General features: G+C 37.1%; 3 protein-coding genes across 5 annotated transcripts; 2 read left to right on the forward strand and 1 right to left on the reverse strand.

Annotated features, from left to right (window-relative positions):
• The first annotated feature begins 122 nt into the window (after positions 1-122).
• pAbp (poly(A) binding protein) lies at positions 123-6,788 on the forward strand. The gene is made up of 4 exons (XM_029305440.2): positions 123-839; positions 2,403-2,713; positions 2,810-3,758; positions 5,241-6,788. The coding sequence occupies exons 1-4, from the start codon at positions 647-649 to the stop codon at positions 5,693-5,695; spliced, it is 1,908 nt and encodes a 635-aa protein (XP_029161273.1). The 5' UTR covers positions 123-646; the 3' UTR covers positions 5,696-6,788.
• Positions 6,789-7,310: 522 nt separating this feature from the next.
• On the forward strand, positions 7,311-15,648 carry tapas (tudor domain-containing protein 7 tapas). Of its 3 annotated transcripts, none has more exons than XM_029305430.2 (17): positions 7,311-7,597; positions 9,538-9,694; positions 9,839-10,053; positions 10,312-10,466; positions 10,686-10,791; positions 10,872-11,162; positions 11,300-11,443; positions 11,505-11,846; positions 11,933-12,121; positions 12,202-12,462; positions 12,535-12,783; positions 12,873-13,205; positions 13,295-13,512; positions 13,714-13,918; positions 14,004-14,113; positions 14,182-14,333; positions 14,415-15,648. In XM_029305430.2, exons 2-17 carry the CDS (start codon positions 9,613-9,615, stop codon positions 14,663-14,665), a joined length of 3,303 nt encoding a protein of 1,100 aa, XP_029161263.1. In that variant the 5' UTR covers positions 7,311-7,597; positions 9,538-9,612; the 3' UTR covers positions 14,666-15,648. The 3 variants fall into 3 exon arrangements, with proteins under 3 accessions (XP_029161263.1, XP_029161265.1, XP_029161264.1); XM_029305432.2 differs by lacking the exon at positions 7,311-7,597 and adding an exon at positions 7,621-8,012; XM_029305431.2 differs by lacking the exon at positions 7,311-7,597 and adding an exon at positions 7,621-7,975.
• On the reverse strand, positions 13,854-21,249 carry LOC114932999 (uncharacterized). The gene is made up of 6 exons (XM_029305426.2): positions 19,767-21,249; positions 19,197-19,342; positions 18,309-18,683; positions 17,948-18,103; positions 17,141-17,592; positions 13,854-16,797 (listed from the first exon to the last, which is right to left on the reverse strand). Exons 1-6 carry the CDS (start codon positions 21,238-21,240, stop codon positions 15,789-15,791), a joined length of 3,612 nt encoding a protein of 1,203 aa, XP_029161259.1. The 5' UTR covers positions 21,241-21,249; the 3' UTR covers positions 13,854-15,788.
• Between the last annotated feature and the right edge of the window lie 1,953 nt (positions 21,250-23,202).

Consider the following 23,202-nt stretch of genomic DNA (forward strand, 5'->3'; position numbering starts at 1 on the left):
CTAGAGGGAAGATTGGCGAAACGCGAATGTCCCTAGGCTTAGATGTCGCTGTGGGATTCGGAAAGGACTACTTTGCCGGAAGTGGCCGACGACGGTTGCACGGCCAAGTATATAAACAGGCGCAGGAAGTTCGGAGACTGTCCGCGACGCTCTTCTGCCTCAGTAAGAGTAGAGTTGTGTTCACGTGTGGTTGTGTGTCTCCTTTTTTTTCGCCGAAATAGGCCACACAACCTACGTTCATTCGTGAAACTAACTCTTCTAGAAAAACCCAAAAAAAAAGCAAAAAAGTCTCCGAAAAAAACGCATACAAAAAAATCGCAAAACCGTAGGCGAAAACCGTCGTAACCCTGGCAGTGTGCGAGTGACGGGACGCGACGCGACACGAGAACACGAGAGAGCAAGGAAGACGACGAGAGGACCTCGTGCACGAAGGGAGAGGACGACGAGCCATATTGCGAGCGAGAAAAGCTTCGGAAGACGAAAGAGGGAGCGAGAAGTGAAATCTCAGCGCGTCGAAGTGCAAAAGGGATCCATCCATATTGGTATCTTCTCTCTCTCTCTCTTTCCCTTTCTCCCTCCCTCTCTGTCTCTCTCTCAGTCTCCGTAGTGAAGACTCGAAGCACGATACTCTGCAGCCGCCAGCATCATGAATCCCGGAGCGCCCAACTACCCGATGGCCTCGCTCTACGTGGGCGACTTGCATACCGACATCACCGAGGCGATGCTCTTCGAGAAGTTCTCGTCGGCGGGTCCCGTATTGTCGATACGCGTATGCCGAGACATGATCACTCGTCGCTCGCTCGGCTACGCATATGTCAACTTTCAACAACCGGCTGACGGTGAGTCATCGCATTGCCATTTATCGTATCTACGCTGTTAGCTGCTGCGTGCGTGCTGCGTGTCATCGCGAATCTATGACGCAACGTGTCGCGCGCGCGCGCGCAAATGGCGACCGCCTGCTCCGCTGCATGTGGCCCGAGCACACGTGCCCTGCATCGGCGACGTGTCGACGCCATCTTGCTTTCGCGAGTTCTTCTGGTCGTAGTAGTTGCGGAAGCTTCCCGATGCCACTTCACGTTACTTGACCGTTAAACCGCGACGGGGAGAGAAAAGTGGGGAGGGTGTTTTTTCTCCCCCTCCTTTTTTCTTTTTTTTTTTTTTTTTTTTTTTATTAAATTTTGTTTTCTTTGTCGAGTACACGCGTCGTGGCGGAAGTCGAAGGACGAATTTCCGCACGCGGCGCCCCGCGCTTTTCGCACGTTTCACGACGCATGTGGCCTAGAAACGAAGATTTAGAAAATTAATTGCAGCGACGCACGCGAAGGAATTCTTGCGTATCTCGAGTTTCTAGCGTTTTCTTTGTTTCGAACCGAAGAGTTCATTTTTTTCGTTTACGTATATATCCTTGGGTTGACCTTGGAATTTGCTTCTCACGGTCATACAAAAATATATATCCGGGGGTAATTCGGCAAAGAAAGAATGTCGAAAATAATTCGTCCGTTTTTGAGATTTTCTACCTGAAAGAGTTCCAATAACAAAAAGACGGAAACTGACCCGACCCTAAATTCTTAGATTTTTTTTTCTATTGTTATATTTCTACCTTTTGGCTTAACCTTTATGTTCTACCTGCATACCTTGCATTTTAGCAAATAGCTGGAACAAAGGAAAATTTAGAGAATGCAATAAAAATGAATAATTCTCTATAGTTGTTACAGTTTAGCATTGTAAAAATATCGCAAAGATAAAAAACATGTCTCGTATTATATTTTTCAAGATTTATTTTTCTTATTTTTTCCGTAGAAATTTCAGTATTTCGATTATTTCAATAAAAAAAATAGAGAAAGTGCAAAATGTTTGATTTTTATCACACAGATGGAAATTCAAAACGGCAGATTTCGCTTTTTCTGGCTGTTTTGTTTGTAAAATTGATTTATATTTAGCTCGAATTTTATTGACTTCTTTTTTGTTATCATTTCGATACCTGTTATTTCAAATTTTTTTTATCATCACCTTAGAATGTCGAATATTCCCGACTCTCTTATCAGACAAGTGTTTACTTTGTCTCGAAATCAGTGGATGAAATCGTACAAAGGTCGATTTGATAATTTAATTTTATACAGTTAAAAAATTTTCCACGCTATAAAAAAATTTATTGAATTAGAATAAATATTTATATAAATACTGCCTAATAAATCATTTATTTAAAACCTACAATATTAATTTGATGTGAGAAATATTTATTAATTTAACAATTTTTTTCAATGCAGATATATTCTTTCTTTAGCCACGTGATCGCTCAAAAACTTGTATATACGCGCACATGAATTGATTTAGTAATAAGAAATAAATTTGGTTCACAAGATAAAAATTGTATTCTGTATTTGGCACCATTTATGTTTCAGCCGAACGCGCCCTGGATACTATGAACTTTGACATGATAAAGGGGCGGCCTATTCGAATCATGTGGTCCCAGCGTGATCCTTCTCTACGCAAATCGGGCGTCGGAAATGTATTCATAAAAAATCTAGACAAAAACATAGACAATAAAGCCATGTACGATACATTTTCCGCTTTCGGGAACATATTAAGTTGCAAAGTCGCGCAGGACGAGTCGGGCGCCTCTAAAGGATACGGTTTCGTCCATTTCGAGACCGAGGAGGCGGCCAACAAGTCTATTGACAAAGTCAACGGCATGTTGTTGAACGGCAAAAAGGTAGAGTATAGCTTTCTTGAGCTCTTTATCGCGAGATTGGATCGTGAGAAATTCGACAGAGTATTATATTAATTCCTTTTGTTTTTCCGAATATAGGTGTACGTCGGCAAGTTTATCCCACGCAAAGAACGCGAGAAGGAATTGGGCGAGAAGGCCAAGCTGTTCACAAATGTCTACGTGAAGAACTTCGGCGAGGACATGACGGACGACAAACTCAAAGAAATGTTCGAGAAATACGGGACCATTACCAGCCATAAAGTAATGAGCAAAGACGACGGCAAATCGCGCGGCTTTGGATTCGTCGCGTTCGAGGACCCGGACGCGGCCGAGGCGGCGGTGATCGAGCTGAACGGCAAGGAGATCTCCGAAGGCAAGTGTATGTACGTCGGCCGCGCCCAGAAGAAGGCTGAGCGTCAGCAGGAACTCAAGCGAAAGTTCGAGCAGCTCAAGATCGAGCGATTGAATCGCTACCAGGGCGTAAATCTCTACGTGAAGAATCTGGACGACACGATCGACGACGAGCGTCTGCGCAAGGAATTTACGCCGTTCGGCACCATCACGTCCGCCAAGGTGATGATGGAGGAGGGTCGCAGCAAAGGTTTCGGCTTCGTGTGCTTTTCGCAGCCCGAGGAGGCCACCAAGGCGGTCACCGAGATGAACGGGAGAATCGTCGGCTCGAAACCGCTCTACGTCGCTCTGGCGCAGCGGAAGGAGGACCGTAAAGCGCATCTCGCCTCTCAGTACATGCAACGCATGGCGAACGTGCGCATGCAACAAATGGGCCAGATATTCCAGCCTGGTAATGCCGGCAGTTACTTTGTTCCCACATTGCCGCAACCGCAGCGCTTTTACGGGCCCGCTCAGATGGCTCAAATTCGCGCCACACCGCGCTGGCCGGCGCAACCGAATCAAGTACGACCGAACGCGCAGACCGGAAACTCCGGATTCGCATCGATGCAAGCCGCACCTTTCCGAGCGGCGCCGCGCGCCCCTGCCGCACAGGCTGGCGCCTTGCGTAACAGCATGTCCGCCAGACCTATCACAGGTATGAAAAGACGCCAAAACTTGTGCTACAAAGCGCCCTTGATTCAGTTTTACGCTTAGGTTTTCGTCATTTTTACTTTTTTTGTTGGCTTTTTTTTTTGCATTTTTTCTAGACTCGTTTCATTGTACCAAATTTTATGCTTGTACTCATTTTACACAAAATTCGAAACACTTTACACTGCTTCGAATTCCAGTGAGACTGATTGTGAGAATTCTCATGTCTTAAAAAGCCTGAACGAATAGAAATTATTTTCTTGAATATATCTATTTTTTTTAAACGTTAATATATATATATATAAATTGTTGACTAAATTTATTTTCTATTTGTATTTTTGTTGGAAATAGAAAGTAGTTTTATGAGAACATATTACAAAAAAGAAGATATATATATTTTTTTATATTTTTTTATGTAATAAAAGAGTTTATTTGAATAATTTTATTATTTTTATTATAAATATTATACAATCTCTCTGTATGTGAGTCCATCTTGGATTTCCTATAATACTACTTCCATACCTATGCATAATCATTTTGAAATCCAACAAGTTTCAAAATTTTTATATAATTATTTTTCTCGATATAAATAAATAGATAAATAAAAGTTGAATAGCGACTAATTTCGAAAAAAATTTAATTATGCAACTTTGAAGAATATTTATGAAGAGAGAATAGATAAGATAAACATATAAAGAATCGTTAGCGTTCTCAACTGATGTGAATTTTGTATCATTTTAAACTAATTAATGATATAATTTTGTCGCGAATTCTAATTCATAAAAAGTACATAATTAGATATGGGTTAATCAAATATTTGGTCAAAATATTATATAAAACAAATGATAAATAATTTGGCAAATAATTCATATATATATAATTACATGTGAGAGAGCTGTATATAAACATTAATATATATTGCAACAATAATTGACCTTTAATATCAAAACATTTGAGACTTAACGTTCAAAATTTTCAAGATTTCCGTACGCAAAGCTATTCGAGACTTTCATAATATTATTACGAATAATGTAGCGAGAAAGAACTGTACGAAATAGAACCGTTAGAAGGAAATGCTCGAACGTATATACATTTCAAGTACCTTGTTTAGTGTTATCTGAAGTGTGTTTATAGTGCTGTAAATGAAACGGTTCATCGACTCTTTGTGTATCGGTGTAATGAGATATATCTTAAACGCATGTGACTCGAGGCTTTCACAGAACTCACTTTTTGATTGCAGTCTGTTTTTTTTTATGTCAATCATATTATTGCATAATTATTGAAAATGGTAAAGTCTTTTCAGGAAGAAAAATTGCTGGAAGATGACTCATTATTAGTTCAACATCTGATATTCGGCATTGAAACTTCTCTAGACATAGAAAATTATTATTATAAATTATAATATTGTTATAGTAATTTATATATTGAATTTTATTATCATAAGAGAAGATAAATTTGCGCACAACTGACAGTTTTTTCTTTCTTCAAGGTCAACAAGCAGTCGGCGGAGCCAACATGCAGAATCGTTCCATGGCAGGACCTGCCGTCGGGGTTTCGCCCGGTCAAAGCCGTCCTTCGAACTACAAGTACACCGCCAACATGCGCAACCCGCCGCAGACGGCTATGGCGTTACCTGCACCGAGTGGCCCTTCGGTGCAACAGGCTGTACACATTCAAGGCCAAGAACCGCTGACCGCGTCCATGTTGGCAGCGGCGCCTCCACAGGAGCAAAAGCAGATGCTGGGTGAACGATTGTTCCCGCTTATTCAATGCATGTATCCGTCGCTGACCGGCAAGATCACCGGAATGCTGTTGGAGATCGATAACAGCGAGCTGCTTCACATGCTGGAGCACAACGAATCCTTGAAAGCCAAGGTCGAAGAGGCAGTGGCTGTGTTACAGGCTCATCAAGCCAAGCAAGCTGTTGCACCGAAAAAAGAATAAGAGACCGTGCTTTGTGAGATTGGATCTTTTGTTTAAAAATGTTTAATTTTTTTTAATCTGCAATAACATTGATATGGAATTACATATGATAATCTCTCGTTTTTTATTTTTTCCGAGTTAACTTTATACATATATGTACATTCATATACGCGATTAAATTGCTATACTTATAATTGAATGTAAAATGTTTTCTTTCATCTATATAAAAATAAATTTTTCTTTTAAAATACATGTTCTTTTCTTTTTCTTTTTTTTCTTTCATTTTGATACGCTGATAGCGATAATCATTCCCGAGTTGCTGTCTTTTTCAAAGTAAATTTATTGCATTAAGTGTTTGAATGTAAATGTATTTAGAATTTCAAAGTTTGCGTCCACTTAAGAAAAAAGAAAAAAAGAGGTATTATCATATGTAATTTTATATAAACTCAAATTATATATATATATATATATATTATAAATTCAGAAAAAAATAGAAATATTCAGAAAAAAAATAAAAAGAAATGAAACAGATTGTTAATTCTATATCAATTTTATCACAGATTTAAAATAATTCAATATTATTTTTAAACAAAAAGTCCGATTAAAAATAAAAATAAACATAAAAAAATTGGATTAAATTCGCATTCGGCGAACGTAATGGTTAAACGATCAGTTTTTAAATAAAAAGAAAACCTAATTTGATGTTTGAAATTTGAAAAATATATAACAATTTTTGTAAGCACCTGACAATTGTTGCTCAACAGTATCTACAACTATTGCGTCCGCCGACTGTATTTTTTAAATCTTTCCCGCGTATTTCCTCTTCCTAATCGCATATCTTTAATTTAAGAAAACACTTAGATAAAGCATCTCTGTTGATACCTTTCATCTTCTCCAATTGTCCCTTATAGTTTCTCGGAAGTTAGATAACAGTTCGTCTTGTTCTAACCGTGTAAGACGATACTTGAGCGATAACGAGAGATTAATGATGTCATCGGTTTGTGAAGAGTTTAATTTCTTCTTTTCTATGTTCTTTATATCCAAGATGATTGAAATTTCGAACATGTACGCGTATTCTTTTTCAAGATAATAAATTTTTTGTTCTACTATTGCATACGAAGTAATTGATTTATACACGAAGCGGGAATTGAAGTTTGGAAGAATCAAAAGGAAGAAAATTAGCTATAATATTCTGTTTTTATATACATATGTATAAGTTCACGCAAGATTTATATTTTTATATCTTTTGACGCTTAATTTAAGACAAAGGTATTACGATATTGTAAAAATAATGTACAATTCTGATTAAACCTGCGCGAGGATATATAATTTGAATAAAAATTCAAGAAATATCTATTTCGAAGAAGAATAAAATACAAAAAAAAATCGTATAGATCGCTCCTAACAAAAATCAATTTAATCGCGCAGTTCAAAGATCAAAATCCAACTGAAAATCTCAGAATGTGCCGAGGATGCATGAAAAAAGCGTTTAAAAAAAGAAATTTTGCGCGCCAGCGAGGGAGCAGGCGCGCGATTGGCTGCAATTCGCGGCCGCGACCCACTTGGACGAGCTGATTGGCTATCGCGCGTCGAAGAAGGTTGGGAGAGGGATTCCACAAACGCGCGCGCTCTCGCGAAACGTCGACGAGCTCAGTCTGCTCAGTCGGCTCGAGTCGGTCGTCCGTCGTGCATGCGTCTTCTCGAGGAAGTGAATCGTCCAAGAGCCGGTTCGAGGACACCGTGGGAAGGAGAAAAGCGACGCAAAATCGGGCTGATCCTTCCCGCCAAAGTTCACGAGAAGTTTGACAGAAGAGAAAAAGAGAGAGGAAAATCAACGATCGAGCGGCTGACGAAATCGGACGGAAAGCCGAGTCGTTCGACTCGCGTCGCCAGCGGCGACCGAGAGCGCGAACGAGAGAGAAGGTATACATATACATGTACACGTACATTCCTGCACGTAATGTACGTCCACCGTTCGCTAATGACCCCGATTGTACACCCCGTTCCGTGGAATCGGCCGACTTATCAGGGCCAGCGATATACCGTTTCGCCGCGCAGAAAAATCGTCATCCTGCTCTCTCGCGCGATCTCCGTCTTACCGTTAATTACATGTATACACGGCATATGGCAGTAGAGGTAGGGAAATCATACACCTCGCCTAAGAGAGAGATCGTGTATCTGTTTATTTGTCATCGGAGCGGCGCTCGTCAACTCGATTCGCTCGGAATCCCATTCACACTTTCAGACGACTCAAATGCGCCAGTCGACATTGTTCTCTCGCTGGCGCAACATCCGCAACGCGTATGTAAACCGCAATTTGCGTAACATTGTTTCTAAGGTATATATACAAGGTGTCCGCAAATCGAGTTACATTTTTCGGATCTTTTTTTTTATTTCAGAGATAGATTTCTCGCATTTTTCACGATATCAAGGTTTATGCTAATTATTTTTCTTTTTAACTTTCAAAAGTTTCTTTCCCAACAGATTCATCGCAAATTGGAATTTCCATGTTTTTGTTTTAAACGTGTCTTGTTTGTGAAAGAGCAATTGGAGATTTATAAGATAAATAAGATAATTTTTTTTCGATTTTTTTAAATCGAGCAATCTCTAATTGTGCACTTCTTGAATCGCATTTTTTTATTGCAGCTTTTGCAATTACTTCAAGAATTTTTCAAATTTTGAATTCATTTTTCATCTACTAAATTTTTTTTATTTAAATACTTTTTAAAACGAAGACACAACTCAAGGAAAAGTGTACGTTAAAAATTTTTTAATTACTGTTTTTCTTTTTTTTTTCTGACAATTATACTTAATCTCTTAAAAACTTAACAGTACTGTGAAAAATTACAATTTTTTAAAACAAAAGAAAAAAAATATATAAAGTGTTATTTTATGATGTGGATACTTTGTTTACCTATCTTGCATTGCAATGTTTCTATTATTATTGTATACTTGCATTGTCTTTTCTAGATACTAATACAAAATAATAGATGAAAGAATTTTACTCATTAATTATATATTAGATATTTAACATATTGAAAATAAATAAAATTTAAACAAATGACAAAATAATTTCTAGGAAAATATAAATCATTATCACAAGTTGGAGATAAATACGATAAAATTTTCTAATATAAAATATTCAGAATTATTTCTTTTAATTTTCTTTTATCTATACATAGATATTATTTTCTTCAAGAAAGAGAATAATACAAAAATGCAATTAGCATATATAGAAGAAACATTTTTAGGTATCTATATTAGTACATCCAAATTCTCTTTTTCTTTTTTTGTACCTTACTAAATATTATGTTGGTATTTTTATCACATCGTGGGTATTATGTTACATTACAATGTTTACATAGTTTTATTATATTATATCAGTTATATAACAAATTTTACATTTTTTTACTTTACATTACAAGATACAGACATTTACAAAGTTTGCATAACAAAATATAACTCGATAATTAACTAATAACACATAATTAAAATTTAATAGAATGTGCTTCAACAATAATCGCTTACATAGCACATTCCAGATATCCTATTACTCCTTTTGTTTTATATATTTGCAGACGAATATCTTTCTTATGTTTCTTTTTTTTGGTACATGAGTCTTACATATTTATTTTATGTTACGAGAGTTTGTAAGAGATTGTTATTTTGGTAAAGGTTCAACATGCAATGATATACATGAAATAATTGAGATTTAATAAAAATATCCTGTAGTTTCTGTTTTTTTATTTTTATTTTCAATCTAATTTATTCCTTTAATTGCCTATCTTTGTCTTAGAATAGATAAACAATTTATATGTATGCTTTAATTATAAAATTATTTATCTATATGAAATTTTTTTCAGGTCAATTAGTAAGTATACCTGAGAGATTTAAATATATCTCTTCCTGTATTCTCTCTTTTATGAGAGAGAATTATCATGGATCAAGACGAAGTTGTGAAGAATTTGCGATCATGTTTGATATCGTGCAAAGGTGGTATCAAATTAGACAATTTAAGAGGTAAATAATGAAATTATTATAATCTTGTTATTAGTGTATAATTTTAATTATTTCGATAAATTAATCTTATACCATACTCTAATACATTATTAATTTACATATCATTTTTAAAAGAAAAACTAACAAAGAAACTTCTTTTTACAGGAGATTACCGTATGATCACAGGAGATTCACTACCATTCAAGCAATTTGGATATTCCACCCTAGAAGCTTTTATACGTAATATACCGGAAGTTATTGTAACAAGAAAAAATGGAGAACTATATGTAGAAGCTACACCTTCCAAGACGACGGCGCATCTTACAAAATTGATTTCAAAACAAAAAGCACGACGAAAAATACGACCTTCTACCAAAAAAGTAATTATCAATAGTTTATATTTTTCAAGCGAATATAATTGTGTTGTTGAAATATACTAGTACATTTCGCCAAATTAAATAAATAAATATCATTAATAAATGAGAATAAAAAACTCTACGATTATCTGATCTATGTGTTTTGTGATATATTATGTATTGCGTCAAATTCTCGAAAGACATTATTTTACACTTGTCTTGGTATGCAAAGAGTTAAGTTGCATTTACATGACTACAATTAATTGCAAAATTCATTTTCAGTGGACTCCATCTCGATACACCACTAGAGGTTTTTCACCTGGTGCTAAAAACAACAATAATTACAATGGATTTCAATCTACTAGAAACAATTACGTAAACCCTACCTTTACTACATCAACACCTGGGAGAAGCAATTTGTATACAGAAGTTAATAGGTACATAAAAAAAAAGATGAGTTTTGTAGATATTGTTTTTTATACAAATATCATTTATTATTCAGTTTGATATGTTGCTCTATTTCTTATAGTTTATATGCAAGCAATTAAATGTTTCAATTGTTCTTGATTAGTCCATTAAAATTACTTAATATATGTATTTTGCGCACGTGGAGATATAAATAATTCATAACATACTTGTACCAAATAATATTTTAGACCCATTTTACCTCTCATGGAAACAGTAGTACCATGTCCACCGTTATTGACTAATAATGAGAAATCAAGTTTTGCTCCAAGTACACCTCCAATTTCTCCTGTTAAAGTGAGTGCGAGTGTTCCAAGCAATTCAAAATTCTTGTTAAATTTTTGTCACATTAAATATTAATATATTAATCATTTCAGAGACTGACAAACGACGTGACAAATCCCAGTGTAACGACTTTGAACCAAAGCGTTAGTAATTATAAGACTATCGAAGATTTAACGTGCAAAGTATTAAATGACAAGATAGCAGTACCATCTGTGATAAATGTGAAACCAAAGACTGCAGAGTTCAGATCCTTGCTGAGTGAGAGACTCAAAGTTTCTCCTCCTAGAAATACTATTATGCCTAGAACACCTTTGTCGCCGATTGCTAGTTATAATAACGGTCATGCGTCTTCGGCTATTCCATCGATTATTAATAAATATCAGGTAAAGCCCATGTCAGACTGTTGATTGTGACAGTTTGATCAACTTTCATAGTTGGCTGATACCGGTTTAAGAATATTAAGAAATGACAATATCCTCTCGATCAAACTACATTTTTTCCAATCAAATTATCTTTATAGGTCTTGCCACCAGGTCAGGTTTCCGATCCTAGAAGAGACTTACAAATTCGTGCCGACACATTTAATCTACCACCACCAATATACAAGATGCATTCGAGAAAGGACAAACATTCCTCGAAGATAACCATCTACGCTAGCGTAAAAGTAAATAATCATCTTACCTTTTTCTTTTCTATTTGTATTGACAGATTCATAAATTTCGCAGGTTGGTGCGCACACGTTTCACACGTATCCGGAAGACGCAGCATCCGAGGAAGAAGCCGAGAAGATTGCAGCGCGCTTGGCTTTGGTGGATCTCGCCAAAGAATCCTTGAGCCCCGAGGTAACGACTGTCGACAAGAAATTGGTGGAGGAACGCATTCTGAACATCGTGACCAAACATCACAGCGGGGTCTTTATGCATCTACTACCTGAATATTATTGCGAGCAATATAAAGAGGCCCTACCCCACAACTGGCAGAAGATTATGGAGGAATGTGCGAGCATAAATCAAGAAAAAGGCGTTGGTGATTCGATGATACTTTGCAGAACTTCGCCAACTTCGAAAGTAATAAATATTTTACGATATGTGCCAATATTTTCTTTCGGGTTTCTTATCGAAATATCATTCTTGTTTATGTTTCTTTTCTTTAGCGTTCGGAAAATAATTCCACCTTATTCAAGGATGAGAATAGCTCCTCGTCGAACGAGAAGGTACAATTGAACCCAATTGGACCTGCCGCACCCGGTAAATTGATACTACCCAAGACGTCTTCTTCGCAAGTGTACATCACTTGCGTCATAAGCACCGCCGAAATTTGGGTTCGCTTCGATAAGTATAACGTAAGTATTGTAATCTATTCGCCTTTCTTTTCGTGATCTAAAACTTTTTTCTTTCACTTTCTTTGCTCTTTTTTTTCTAGGACAATTTTGTCGAAATGAGAAAGAAAATGACGAAGCATTTTGATAAGAAAAAATCCGTCTCGATTTCGTCGGCGGAATGCGTCGTAGGCGATTTTTACGCTGTTCTCGAGGACAACTATTGGCACCGAGTTCAATGTATAGATTTTGACTTCGAAACCGAACTTGCCACAGTTTTCTTTATTGACGAGGGCTATGACGAACAATATAAATATGATGTGCTACATCCTCTGGACAAAAAGTTCTGCATGCTTTCAGCTCAAGTAATCTTTGTTCTATTTCTTATTTCAATTGCGCTTTCGCACGTTAATCGTACATATTTTTATCTTATGCAGGCGACCAGAGTAGCTCTTCACGGATTAGAAGAGTTTTGTGATTACGCCCAGTTAATTCCGGAGATTGAAAGTCATCTCATGGTCGAGCAACTGTTTCTGGCAAAAGTGCATAGTACGAAAGTCGACGAATATGGTTCATACACAACAGTGACTTTTTATGACATTAGTAAAGAGGAACAAAACGCAAATGTGAATCAAATTCTAATAGACAAGATCTTAAAAGATATTACGATCGCATCCAATTTACAAGTAATTGTGAAAATTTCATTCTTTTAGTTGTCTTTTTAGTTATATATACATACACATATATGTATATATTGACTGTTTTCCCATTGCAGGTAGGACAGTTAATCGAATTATATGTCACGCACATAGACGAGGACGGAAGGGTCTATGCGCAGTTAAATTCATTCGTGAGAAATCTGGTAAGCAGCGAGGCCTTGTTGCAAATATTAGAAAGCAACACGACGACTTCGTCGGCGAGGGAGATTACCTTCACGAAAACGTACTTTGCAAAGTGGGATTTGCAGTTGTATAGGGCACGAGTGACGAATATAACTGACAATAAAATAATAGTAGCTCTGTTAGATGTCGGTAAAATCGTCACAATATCAAAAAATGATCTGTTTTCCATGGACGAGATGAGTGTTCTACACTACATCCCACCGCAGGTAAAAACGAATCTTCGTCGAGTTTCAACCTTCATTATTTCTTAAGGATGAGATGATTGATACTTGTGGATTTGCGCGTGAAAAACCAGGCGAAGCAGATCTTTCTGCATCATCTCGATCAATCCAACGACGAAAGGCTAATGGCAAGATTTCACGAACTGGTGTCGGACATGGATCTGCTTTTGGCAAGGATCATGAAAAGGAGTCAAAGCGGAATCCCAATAGTGGAGATTTTCAAGAGAATTGGACCGAATAACATGCTAGCCTCTATTAATACATCATTGATTTACGATAGCGAATTATCGAAGTAAATATATTCATGTTTACTTTTACATTTCCTGTTGAAAAACATTTGACTTTTAACCGTCTTTATATTTTTGAATTTTTTATTTTGACTCTTTTCATCTCACATTTCTTTATTATTCTATTTTATTGTCTATTGCTTATTATATAATAACTTTACTGTTTTAGTTCTCTATAATTTTATGAATCTAAAAATGCTTTGCAGAGCGAGCGAAGATGGTAATAACAATGTTAATAAATCATCAAAAAAACGTTTGGAGCGGAGGAATTCTCGCGCTTTCGATTTTGTTGGTAAATTAAATCCACCCACTATCTCGGATATCGGCGACTATTTTGACGTTCACGTAACATTAGCTGCACATCCAGGACATTTTATCGTGCAACCGTTAAAGGATGCGTCCGAATTGAAGGTACGTGTACATATACACATCAAAGTTTAATTGATCAGCTAAACCACGGTATACATAATTACGCTATATCTCGTTTTATTTTCAGGCTATGATGCTCAAACTGCAAGAATATTGCAATAAATACGATGGTTCATCATTGGAAACTATCGGTGAAGGCAAGCTTTATGCGGGCAAATTTCAAGAGGAATGGTATAGGTACGCGCTGTATGCAATTTTGCAGCATACAAGAGACTTTTGCTGAGCAACGCTCGATTTCGTTTCAGAGTTTATGTCACCAATATTATCAGCGATCATGAGGTATCCGTATATTTCTGCGACTTTGGGGATGTGACAATAGTAACACGCAGTAGCTTGCAGCCGTTGAGGAGCGATTTTTTAAAGCTACCGTATCAAGCTGTGAAAGCTAAACTTGTCGGTAAGAGAATATAATTGTTCTTTTCCTTTATTTCTCAAATTATTTTTTAATATGAATTTTAACGTTTTTTTTAATGATCAGGAATAGAAGCCATGAATGGCGACTGGACGGTTAATGATTGTGTCAAATTCAAAGATTTAGTACTCGATAAGGACTTTGTCTCGGTGGTTGCCGAATCTATGTTCGATCAGCTCTCGCCGGCCAATGGCACCGTACTGGGCTTACGATTAATCGATGTCAGTACTGAAAGAGACATATACATCGATAGGTTATTGGTAGAGGAGAAACGTGCCAAATATATTGATGGATTCGAGGATCTTCCATCTAGTTAGCTTCTTATATTGATTAATGAATTGAGGAAACAATTTATTTTCTTTATCGTCGCGTTATCGTTATCCTTTTATTATAATAACATAATATCGCTTTTGCTTGCAAAACCGCGAATATTTAAAAAGGTGGTAATGCGTGAATATATTATTTTTTTACTTATTTTTTCTGTAATTAGACAGCGCGGGCGTGAACAACGTAAAAGGATAACGCGCGAATATTAAATTTTATTTAACATTATTTGAGTTTGTCTCTGCGATTACGTATTTCGTTGTTCGGAGAAATAATTTTTTTTCTTTTTAACATTAGAAGTTACGATTATAACGCGAATAGCGGTGAAGTTTTATTCGTTTAAAAGTTCTTATGTTTATAACATAGATATGTTATTTTTCCTTCGGCTTCTACTGTTTATAGTTCTTCCTTATCAATTACATTTTTGTTGTCGCACAGTTAGACAGATGTATTGCTGTTGAAGTTATAATGTGCGTAAAGTTTACTTAGAAGCCAAGTTTTATTAAATATGTTGTATATTTTTGGAAATATTATATTATATAATATATTATTATTATTCATGTCAAGTATTCCTTAGCAAAACTATTACGTTATGTTCTTTTAAATTTCTTTGTCGTTGTTTAACTTAGCACGATTGTTTCATGTTATTAAACAGAACAGTATGATATTGTCTAACGACAAAGATTGGCTGTGTATAATTAACTGAATATAACGACATTCCATACGTAGTATATACATACATAATACATGATATACAGATATTACACATGTTTGAATATCATATGATTAATTGCTTCCACTACGTGGTTCTAAATTGGAATTATTTACTTTATTGCCATACTATAAGCGTATTGTTAGAAATTCTTGCGAGGTTTATTTGTAACAGATAAATATTTTTATTTTTTTATTTATCTAAAACTTTGAAGAAAGCAAGATAGAATTATACAACATATAAAATAAAATTTATGTACAATAATTTTCGATACCACACACATTTTATACCTTCATATTATTTGTATAATTAAAATATTATCGTGCACGCCACACGATAGAGATAGCACGCATTGTCACTTTATATTGAAGAAAAAGCTAATACACAAAAATGAAAAAAAAAATTCATGTTCGCTCGTTCTCTATGATAAATGTTACATTGCTGGCTAACGAACTGTCGCTCAATCGAGTCGAATCCATCTTTTCGGCTATGACTTCAACTTTGTCAGCATTTTCATTTAAATCCGGCATTTCTACGACGTAAGTGCCGGTACTGTCCGAAGAACTTAATTCGAGCGCGTTCGTTCTTTCAAGCGAAACTGAAATCGAGTTGCGAAAATCGAACGAATCATTTTGGCTCTTGGAGCGACTCGTTGAGCTGGACCGTGCATTGCTATCTTTAGGATCTCCCCGGTGATGTTTAATGGAATTTGCAGCGCTACTATCTTGAAGCAGTATGTCTTCTTTAGGAACAATGTTACCGGACATGCTGGTATTCGCTTGGATCCAAGAACAGCGACGCTCATTTATTCGACTGGAAACCCGTTCACCTTCATCTTCAAAAAACATTGAACTCTTGGACAGCATCGAATCGATTTTTTCAATAATACAGTGCAAGCGATTGCGGCTCCTCTCCTTCCAGCATCGTTCCATTTCTTTCAAGCGGCGGAGGGTCGTCCATGGTCGCTCACCATCATCGTTTTCAATCTGGATCATCATGTGATCGTTTGCGGGACGAGAAGACGAGATTTCTTTTCTCGCTGTCGTATCACCGCTAGATTTGTGCTGTCGAGACAATGGATGCTCCGAGACATTCATGATGATCTCGTTATTGTATGTCCGCAACGCATCATCCTTCGTAAGAAGATTCAATCCAACATTACTGCCACTCGCGTTCTTATTGAATCTCAAGACACGAACCGACGTCGGATTGCCGAATGTTGAGAATGCCAATATATGATCGTAGGGATGATAATCTACGCAGGTAATGACTGTCCTGGATGAGCTACACCCGTCATTTGTGTATTTGGCTATGTGTTTACCGGTTTCCAAGTTCCAGATGTTTAGTACGGAATCCTCTCCGCCACACAAGATCAAACCACCGCAGGGAGATATACAGGCTCTCAATTGTATCCTTGAGAAAAAAACGAGGAATTAATAATAGAACGAATTAATACATAATATAAAAGAAAAAAATGAGAAGAATAGTAATATAGATAGGATATGAAAGAAATATCAAGTGTGAAAGATTTCATGGAAAAATGAGGACGTTAGAGCGCAACTATGAAAGTGAATTAACTGGAAGAAACCAAAAGGAAAGAGAGATAAGATGAGAATAAAAACGGAAACGTCAGATTTAAAAATCGAGGTAATTGGAGAAGGAAGTGAGCGTACAAAAAATACTCGGAAGAAGTCGAGGAATATGAAAGGAAAATTAATATGGAGAACATGAAAAGAGACATTTTTTATATGCATACCTTTGATTGTTCAGCTGTTTGTACATTCGTAAGACCACGCCGGTCGCGAGATCCATCATTCTTAGACCATTGTCTCTCGAGTGCACGAGAAGTCTGGATTCGAGGGGATGCAAAACGATTGTGTTGATGACAATTCCCTCAATTTCGGGAAGCTTTATCTTCCTTGCGACATACCACTCTCTTCTGGCTGACATCCTACTGTTTCGGCGAACCGTCCAAAGGATTATCGCTCCTACACTGTCGGCCGTAATTAAGTTACCATTTTTTTGAAAAACCATGGAGTTGACGAAACCCTCGTGTCCCTCCAACTCTTGGCTCAGCTCTCGCTTCGTCGACTTTCCATTCTCGTTTGCCCAGATACGAGCTACTCCATCGTAACATCCTGTTACCACGATCGTCATCTTGCCGGGAGCGTACCTGGCGCAATAAACGTACGAAGGATGCGGCAGCATCTGCAATAAATTAAACATTAGACGGCCTTGTAAAATCAAATGTGCCGGTAAGTATGATGTGACTTTTCCCCAAATCCATTTATTTAATTTTGAAAACTATTCATAGGCTACCTTTTTTTTAATGCGTTTTAATGCTGTTTCGATCAAAATATGTAGCAACATTTTTCAATACATATTTTTCTCTTTTTTTAAATATTAAACGCAAAAAGTTATAGCACAAATATTAAAAAAAAAAATAGACAATCGATGTCGACGCATACAGATGTATTTGCTTGAATATTTAGAAAATATTGACATCTAAAAAAAGCTTAGACTTTCATTAATCTTAACAAATAGATGTGATCTGCTCAATCACCTCGATGTGTTGCACTATTTGGTTGCGAATGTCCCAGATACGCGCCGTTTGATCCGCCGACGCCGACAACAGGTGATAATCGTCGTTGGACCAATTTAGAGAGTACACGAAAGTTTTGTGGCCGAGAAATCGAACATGGATTTTGCTGGTTTCGACCTGCAAAGAAAAAATATAAATAATTACACATAAGTCGGAAATATCATTGTTTTGACGACATAAAAATTTACATTTTTCTATATTTTAACCATGATTATGTAGGTGCAATTAAATTTTGCGCAAATTCTGGTTCATCCCTCTTTCTTCTACAGATACGATATTAAGTTTTATCTCAATATCTGCGATACACATTGAAAAAACGCACCTCGTAAACGACAATCGGATAATCGTACTCCTCGGAATGGACGCAGGCCAGATACTTGCCATCGTTGCTGAAGGCAATGTAGAAAGAGCCGTTCTCGCTCGCCTCCGTCTCAAACATTTTCTCGTTCGGGATCTTGCAAGACTGGGCAGCCAGTCGGGCCCATTTCGGGAGACCTATCGTCGAGTCCGACGTGCGACGTTCCGTCGAGAGTCTCCTCCGCGAATCGTCGTTTTCTCGCGCGTCGTCGAGGAGATCATTTAGTGGCAATTGCTGATAGAGCACAGATTCTTGTTTCGATGCTAGGACTGACTTCACTGTCACCAGAAGACTGCTCGGATACTTGTCTCTATTGTTCGACTGCCACCACGTGTAGACCTGCATGTGCGAAAGAAAAATTATAAAATGCAACATCACTTTTATGTCAAACTCTTGGCATACATTTTTTTCCTCTAAAAATATACAAGACTTTCTCCCTCCAATTCTTTTGGCGCTATTAAAAGTATAAAAAAAGAGAAAATTACACAATTTTCTTCTTTAATACTATATACATAAAAAATTTGATTTATTGCTTTACAAAACTTAATTTGTGAGACATGGATTGATATGTATATATATGAATAACTCGGGTAAAAGTTTTTGACATTCTTACAGCATGCGAGAGAGCTGTTTTATTTCGATATACAGAAAAAAAAAGATTTACATAAAGACCTGGATAATCTTATAAGCTATTATATGTATATAGAATAAACTACTCGAAGGGAAAAGCAAACAGACAGAAAGCAAATAAGTGTATATAAAGTTATTTCTAAGAAAAGTTTGAAGATTAGAGCAAAATACGAAAATCTACAATTATCACAAATTAATGAAATAAAAAACGGAAAGGCATACCTCGCATGTGTGTTTCCCGTATCTCTTGGAGCTTCGTCTAGGTCTGTAAAGCTGCAGTCGCACTTTCTTATTCGTATGAAGAATATTGTTGGTTCCAACGGGTTTAAGAAACGCCCAAGCGATTTTATTCCAGCATCCTTCGCTACCTAAAATCAAGCATAAAATTAATTTATTATTAATTTCTGAATAAGTAATTAAAATAAATTATTATTAAGATTAATATGTATATTATAACAAATTTTATCAATAGTAGTTTTACCGAGTAATTTACCAAAATTTTTAATCATCTTTCTTTCCTAGACTGGAATATATATCTTACAATCACACTTCATATATTAAAATTAATGTATAAAAAACTAAAAACTGACATAAAATTGTAATAAAATAAGAAAGCACAGTTGGATAATTAACATGTACATTCTAGTCACTTTGGTAGCAATAATATACATATACATATACTTTGTACAAGTTTTTCATCGATGCCATTTTGAACAAACAGATAAATAATTATTCGAATATTTGCTTATTTTAATAATTATTAATACAAAACAATTCCGAAGAAAAACTTGCCGACTCTATCGTAGCCGAGGCTCGCTTCGGCGAAACTCAGGAGGTCTATCACTTCGAAAAGGATCACCGTTCGATCGCCATCCTCGCGTTTCACGATGGCATCAAAGTCGTGCTCGAAGACGAGCTCCTCTTCCCAGACTGGTATCATCGATCTGTTCTCCCTGAAGTCGAATTTACCGGTGATCAACGGCCGAAGATACGTGTTGCTGTTCTTCAAGTACGAGCCGGTGCGTGCATCCACGATGTGGACCATCACCATCGGTCGTTTCACGTTCGCGTAGTCGGCTTCGAGCACATCTGCTCGATGAATCGTTACAGAGATGTATCTTTGCTCCTCCTTTCTCGTTTCTTCCTTCTCCTGTTTGCGTTTCTTCCTCTTCTTTTTTTTGACCGTCGAACCGATCGTGGCTGACGAAACCCGGACTTCGTCATCGACAAAAAGCTTCTTCTTTTCGAACAACGATCGCTCTCCTCCTCTCGACGCTCGATCTCGCTTCGTCGTCGCTTCCGGTTGAAGTCTCCCGTCACCGCCCGTCGTTGTTCGATCTTCGGAAGTCATCGAGCTCGATCGAAGCTCGTCGGTGACTTTCCCCAGACTCATTGATGAATCCGCTTCCTCGGCGCTGTTCTTTCTTCGACTGTTCAAAGATCTTGTTCTTGAAGATTGACTGTCGCCGCTCATCGGCGTACGTCGTTCGCTTTGTCGTTGCTTTCTGGAAGAGCCGGACGTTGAACCAGCCTCCTCGACGTTGGAGCGATCGCTTCTCATTCTCCCCATCTCGATCCTGGTGCTCTCGCGATTGTGATCGGTCTCAATCCGGAGCACTTCGTCCTCGGACACGAACGCGGGATTATCAAAAACTTGTTGGGTTGTTGCGTTGCTGCGTCGCGGCGCCGGAACCGGAACTTTACGTCGAGAATCGTGGATCAACGGAGACGCATCATCGCTCGTCTCCGGAAGCCGGATGACCCCGGTGTCCTTGGACCAACGTTTCCGCGCTGGTTTCTTCGAGTCCATTATCTCTGTCTCGTTCGTCGCAGCATCGGTCCATTGCTTCCTACGGCGCGGTTTTTCTTCGAGAGAATCCTTCCTGTTGCCAGATTCTTCTATCAGATCCAATGATACCATCGTCATCACCTCCTCGTCATGCGACCGACGGGGACGGTCTTTCGAGGACCTTCTGCTTCTCGTTCCGCGATCAGCCGATCGATTCCGAGACTTTTCGCTCGCTCGCGAGGAAACTTTCGAGCTCTGAGACGATTCTTTGGTCTCCTTATCATTCGAAAGTTCGAGACCATTATTCTCGTGGTCCCGTTGTTGGCGGTTCGTCAAATTTTCGTTGTGGACATCCACAACGACGCTCATCGTCGTCTTCGGCGGCGAGGTCGCGCTCTCCGTCGACTCCTCCAAGAAGGACGATACGTGGCGCGATCTCATCAATTTCCTGCCCCTCGATTCGGCGGACTTAGCCATCTTTTACAATCTCTTTGTGATGACTTTTCTATCGCGTTAAAAGGAACAAGGTCGTGCGAGAAAAGGCATCGCGTGCGTGTGTTCCACTTGAACGAATCGATCGTTGGCAATCACGAAGATGACAAATTCACCATTGTCTGGTTGTGGACACCAAACAGAATAATTCTCCGTTCTCGCTGCATAGTTCTCTCGTTATTATTGGTATTAATATGACTTGCGATGACTCGTCCCTGTCGCGTAGAAAGAGTCGTCCACCAACTGCTCGTTGCTATTAGGAACGAGTGCACGCCAGGACAGGTGCGGGAGTATATATTCATATATAGTTACTGACCGCGTGGAAGAGCGTGGATCGATCGATGAACAACGACAGTGGTCCCAATTCAAAAGTCTCACGGATCTTGATGCGATTCCTCGATTTCCGAGCAAGTTGTGCGTCTCGTGACATTTTCGTATTCATGATAAGACCTGAGGATCATGAGATGAAAAATAATAATTGTTGTCACGATTATTCTCTTCAATTTTTACACATTTTTCTCTTTCACAAAAATACATTCGCAAAGGTTTTTGTTCTGTTAAACTTCTAGAGCGATTTGTATTTCAAGGACAAAAAAAACAAAGTTTAGAAGAGAAAAAAAATACTCAAACATTATTATAAGAGACATATGATATATTATCTAGGTATAGGAATGTATATCTTATTTTTTTCTGTAAAAGTATAAAATTACATTTTTTCTCTGGCAAAACTATTACAGAAGAAAAAAGAATAGGCTTTAAGGTTTAGAAGAGAAGTTTTCTTAAATTTTCTTCATTTCAAGATAATGTATTTTAATTTTATTATAAAATTTCTTAAATTTAATTGTCAAATTCTTTAAAATTGAAGAAAAATATTTTTTCAATCCTGTCAATCTTTTTCAATCATCTTCCATCGCAATCGTCTCCCTCACTCTACAATAATGCATAAAATTAATATATTGTAAAAAAATATATAAATTATATTACATATTAATTATATATAATATAATTTTATGAATATACCTTACATCTAATATATACGTACATTTATTGGATATTTAAAACAAATCACAAATCGAACATCTCTGTTCTACGCCAATTTCCTCTTGTTATGATAGGTTTCAAGCAAAGCTACAGCTGCCGAGCCGCTCCGCTTAGAGGATAATAAGTGTTTCAGTATAGAAAACCATTCATCAATCCCATTAATAGCAAATAGCAACTCGAGAATATGACAATAATGTCGCGGATATACACGCCTTAGTATTGGTAATATGGTACTTTTTAACTCTTGTTTTCGCTTATCCGGTGGCATTGCGGCTAACATCCGTATAGTGGGTAACTCGATTACTATACGAGTTCGATACATATCGTTTTCGCCTTGAAAAAAAAAAATATTACACTATTTTGCGCAATAAAAAAACTGTTTTAAAATATGAGGTCTGTCACAGAAATGAGATTAAAATAAAACAATAATGAGTGTATATATAGTATCTTCATCCTTTAAGGGCCGATTTTTCCAACTTCTTGATAAGTTTTACCCGACAAGCTGCATATTTTCGTATGTTTTCGGATAAATTCTAAAAAAAGAGACGAAGATATGCTACCTGTTGACTAAAACTTATCAAAAGTTGGAACAACTGGCCCTAAAAGCAGTACAATAAATTTCGATTTGTTTGCGTCATCCGCATATGTGTTATTATAACACGAAAACAGCGATCACCAAATGTTTCTTCTTTTAACTTTTTATAACAATCGTTGGCACTTTATATCTTTTAATTTAATAGAAATTTTATTATATCTTTTATTTGTTTGTAATATTTTATAACTATATATATATATATATAATGAAAACCAGTGACGAAGTCTATACTCTAATACACATAGTATATTATACCAAACACGTGTTTGATAATAATACGTACGTGAACGTAACCAAACAAATCGAAACTT

The sequence above is a fragment of the Nylanderia fulva genome, unplaced genomic scaffold (genome assembly GCF_048542155.1).
Source record: "Nylanderia fulva isolate GAGA-0341 unplaced genomic scaffold, ASM4854215v1 Scaffold19, whole genome shotgun sequence".
Lineage (NCBI taxonomy): Eukaryota > Metazoa > Arthropoda > Insecta > Hymenoptera > Formicidae > Nylanderia > Nylanderia fulva.